The following is a 3,611-nucleotide window of genomic DNA, read 5'->3' on the forward strand; positions in this document are numbered from 1 at the left end:
TTCAAATATTTATCATCGTTACAGGTTGTTTTTGTTGTTATTCTGCAGGCGACAAACAGACACTTTCCACAGACTGTGACTGGAGCGTATCTGAGCGGAGTACGAGAGGCCAGCAAGATCACAGCGCTGTAGACCTGTCTCACATCACAGCGCTGTAGACCTGTCTCACCATCACAGCGCTGTAGTCCTGTCTCACCATCACAGCGCTGTTGTCCTGTCTCACCATCACAGCGCTGTAGACCTGTCTCACATCACAGCGCTGTAGACCTGTCTCACATCACAGCGCTGTAGACCTGTCTCACCATCACAGTGCTATTGACCTGACCTGTCTCACATCACAACGCTGTAGACCTGTCTCACCTTCACAGTGCTATTGACCTGACCTGTCTCACCATTACAGTACTGTAGTCCTGTCTCTCCATCACAGCGCTGTAGACCTGTCTCACCATCAGAGCGCTATTGACCTGACCTGTCTCACCATCACAGTGCTGTAGTCCTGTCTCACCATCACAGCGCTATTGACCTGACCTGTCTCACCATCACAGTGCTGTAGTCCTGTCTCACCATCACAGCGCTATTGACCTGACCTGTCTCACCATCACAGTGCTGTAGTCCTGTCTCACCATCACAGTGCTATTGACCTGACCTGTTTCACCATCACAGTGCTGTAGTCCTGTCTCACCATCACAGTGCTATTGACCTGACCTGTCTCACCATCACAGTGCTGTAGTCCTGTCTCACATCACAGTGCTATTGACCTGACCTGTCTCACCATCACAGTGCTGTAGTCCTGTCTCACCATCACAGTGCTATTGACCTGACCTGTCTCACCATTACAGTGCTGTAGTCCTGTCTCACATCACAGCGCTGTAGACCTGTCTTACCATCACAGTGCTATTGACCTGACCTGTCTCACAATTACAGTGCTGTAGTTCTGTCTCACCATCACAGCACTATTGACCTGACCTGTCTCACAATCACAGCGCTGTAGACCTGTCTCACCATCACAGCGCTGTAGACCTGTCTCACCATCACAGCGCTGTAGTCCTGTCTCACCATCACAGCGCTATTGACCTGACCTGTCTCACAATTACAGTGCTGTAGTCCTGTCTCACATCACAATAGACCTGACCTGTCTCACCATCACAGCGCTGTAGACCTGTCTCACCATCACAGCACTCTAGACCTGTCTCACCATCACAGTGCTGTAGTCCTGTCTCAACATCACTGGGCTTTATACCTGTCTCACCTTCACTGTGCTGTAGACCTGTCTCACCATGACAGTGCTTTAGACCGGTCTCACCTTCACTGTGCTGTACACCTGTCTCACCTTCACTGTGCTGTAGACCTGTCTCCCCATCACAGAGATGTGGACATGTCTCATCATCACTGTGTAGACCTGTCTCACATCACTGCGCTGTTGACCTGTCTCACATCAGAACTGTTGACCTGTCTCTCATCAGACCTGTAGACCTGTCTCACCATCACTGCACTGTTGACCTGTCTCACGTCAGAACTGTAGACCTGTCTCACGTCAGAACTGTTGACCTGTCTCACGTCAGAACTGTTGACCTGTCTCACGTCAGAACTGTTGACCTGTCTCTCATCAGAACTGTAGACCTGTCTCTCATCAGAACTGTAGACCTGTCTCACCATCACTGCACTGTTGACCTGTCTCACGTCAGAACTGTAGACCTGTCTCACGTCAGAACTGTTGACCTGTCTCACGTCAGAACTGTAGACCTGTCTCACGTCAGAACTGTTGACCTGTCTCACATCAGAACTGTAGACCTGTCTCACCATCACTGCGCTGTTGACCTGTCTCACATCAGAACTGTTGACCTGTCTCACATCAGAACTGTTGACCTGTCTCTCATCAGAACTGTAGACCTGTCTCACCATCACTGCACTGTTGACCTGTCTCACATCAGAACTGTAGACCTGTCTCACCATCACTGCACTGTTGACCTGTCTCACATCAGAACTGTTGACCTGTCTCACATCAGAACTGTAGACCTGTCTCACCATCACAGGGCATCAGTGTCTGTCTGCAGGAGTTTTACTGTCTGTCTGCTACATTTCATGTTTTCTAGTGTATGAGCTGTAGTTAATAATTGTGTTTGTGTGATTTTCCACTGAATGTGGGTTCAAACATTTATGTAAAGAAAATGAAGTGAAGCTTTATTCTGTTAAGATTAAATTAATAATGGAAATATTTTGCCTAATTTAAATGGGCACATTTTTCTATGATGTGCTGCTTATGTTGTTATCTATGAAAAGTTCTAAAATATTAAAACTTGTAAATTATTTTACAATTGATTTGGCCTTGATTGAGTTTGTTTGTGCACATGTTTCTACAGTATAAGAGTGTGTGAAGTTACAGAGAACTCATCAACTAGAGGATTAAGTTGAGGTCAAAGGTCATTTAATAAACCGAAATTACTCTTTAACCATCAGAAAAAGTGCTGTGAAAGAGCTCGCTCTTTATGACGAGTCTAAACATTTTTTTTTAGTCTAAACAGTTTTTAGGTTTTCTTTTAATTCACTTGTGTGGGTGTGTGTGTGTGTGAATGTGTGAGTGTGTGTGTGTGAGAATATGTGAGTGAGTGTGTGTGTGTGTGTGAGAGAATATGTGAGTGTGTGTGTGTGTGTGTGTGTGTGAATATGTGAGTGAGTGTGTGTGTGTGTGTGTGAATATATGTGTGTGTGTGTGTGTGTGAATATGTGAATATGTGAGTGTGTGTGTGTGTGAATGTGTGTGAATATGTGAGTGTGTGTGTGTGTGTGTGTGTGTGAATATATGTATGTGAGTGTGTGTGTTTGTGTGTGCGTGTGTGTGAGTATGTGTAAGTGTGTGTGTGTGTGTGTGTGTGTGTGTGTGTGTGTGTGAGACTGTATATTATATTGCTAATGCATTAGACTACATTACATACATTCATGCATTTTGCACACACTTTTATTTTAGAGCAGTCAATACAAATGTTTCAGTATTGCATTTAATATTATAATTACATAAAAATTATACAAATTACTTCTAATTTTAATATTGGTGAATTATATAAAAATGCCTCGGGTGAGATTAATTGTGTGAGAATAATGAGAGAGATACATGTGTGCTGCTGCAGGTCTTCTCTTCAGATGTGTGTGTTTCTGCTATTTGTGTTCATGTCAGTGTGTGTGAGTCCTGTAGGGGGCAGCAGAGATCCATGTGTCACACCGGAAGTGAAGTTCTCTGAGTCCCCATCATCATTAATGTGAAACATGCATGTGTGCAGCAGACAGACTGATGATTATCATGCAACTGTTTGCTGGAAGATGCACACTGGAGTCTTCATTACGTGTGTGTGTGTGCGTGTGTGTGTGTGTGAGAGTGCGTGTGTGTGTGTGCGTGATTGTGTGTGAGAGAGTGTGTGTGAGTGGGTCTGTGTGTGCATGTGTGTGTGTGAGAGAGTGTGTGTGTGTGTGTGTGTGCATGTGCATGTGTGAGAGTGTGTGTGTGTGAGTGGGTCTGTGTGTGTATGTGTGAGTGGGTCTGTGTGGGTGTGCGTGTGTGTGCAGAGTGTGTGTGTGTGCATGTGCATGTGTGAGAGTGTGTGTGTGTGTGAGTGGGT

General features: G+C 45.3%; 2 protein-coding genes across 5 annotated transcripts in view; one reads left to right on the forward strand and one right to left on the reverse strand.

The window, feature by feature from the left end:
* Positions 1-943, forward strand: part of LOC127619703 (lysine-specific histone demethylase 2) — a 22,273-nt gene extending 21,330 nt beyond the window's left edge. The window contains exon 21 of the mRNA XM_052092656.1: positions 49-943. Coding sequence (XP_051948616.1) covers positions 49-132 — 84 coding nt within the window. The 3' untranslated portion in view covers positions 133-943. The remainder of the gene's footprint in view (positions 1-48) is intronic.
* Positions 794-2,271, reverse strand: LOC127619713 (uncharacterized). 4 transcript variants are annotated; one of them, XR_007967595.1, is made up of 2 exons: positions 1,075-2,271; positions 794-902 (listed from the first exon to the last, which is right to left on the reverse strand). XR_007967595.1 is itself a non-coding variant. In XM_052092673.1 (2 exons), exons 1-2 carry the CDS (start codon positions 2,026-2,028, stop codon positions 1,405-1,407), a joined length of 429 nt encoding a protein of 142 aa, XP_051948633.1. In that variant the 5' UTR covers positions 2,029-2,271; the 3' UTR covers positions 1,098-1,404. The 4 variants fall into 4 exon arrangements, 3 of the variants coding, with proteins under 3 accessions (XP_051948633.1, XP_051948630.1, XP_051948631.1); XM_052092673.1 differs by lacking the exon at positions 794-902 and having other exon boundaries at positions 1,098-1,671; positions 1,867-2,271; XM_052092670.1 differs by lacking the exon at positions 794-902 and having other exon boundaries at positions 1,098-1,671; positions 1,720-2,271.
* Positions 2,272-3,611: the final 1,340 nt, after the last annotated feature.

This window comes from Xyrauchen texanus, chromosome 26, assembly GCF_025860055.1.
Source record: "Xyrauchen texanus isolate HMW12.3.18 chromosome 26, RBS_HiC_50CHRs, whole genome shotgun sequence".
Lineage (NCBI taxonomy): Eukaryota > Metazoa > Chordata > Actinopteri > Cypriniformes > Catostomidae > Xyrauchen > Xyrauchen texanus.

Excerpts from the sequence above, each read along its gene's own strand:
- LOC127619713 (XM_052092670.1), bottom strand. The coding sequence starts at position 2,028 with ATGGTGAGACAGGTCTACAGTTCTGATGTGAGACAGGTCAACAGTTCT. Across the intron at positions 1,672-1,719 it reads ACAGTTCTGACGTGAGACAG|GTCAACAGTGCAGTGATGGT; the intron begins GTCAACAGTTCT and ends GACGTGAGACAG.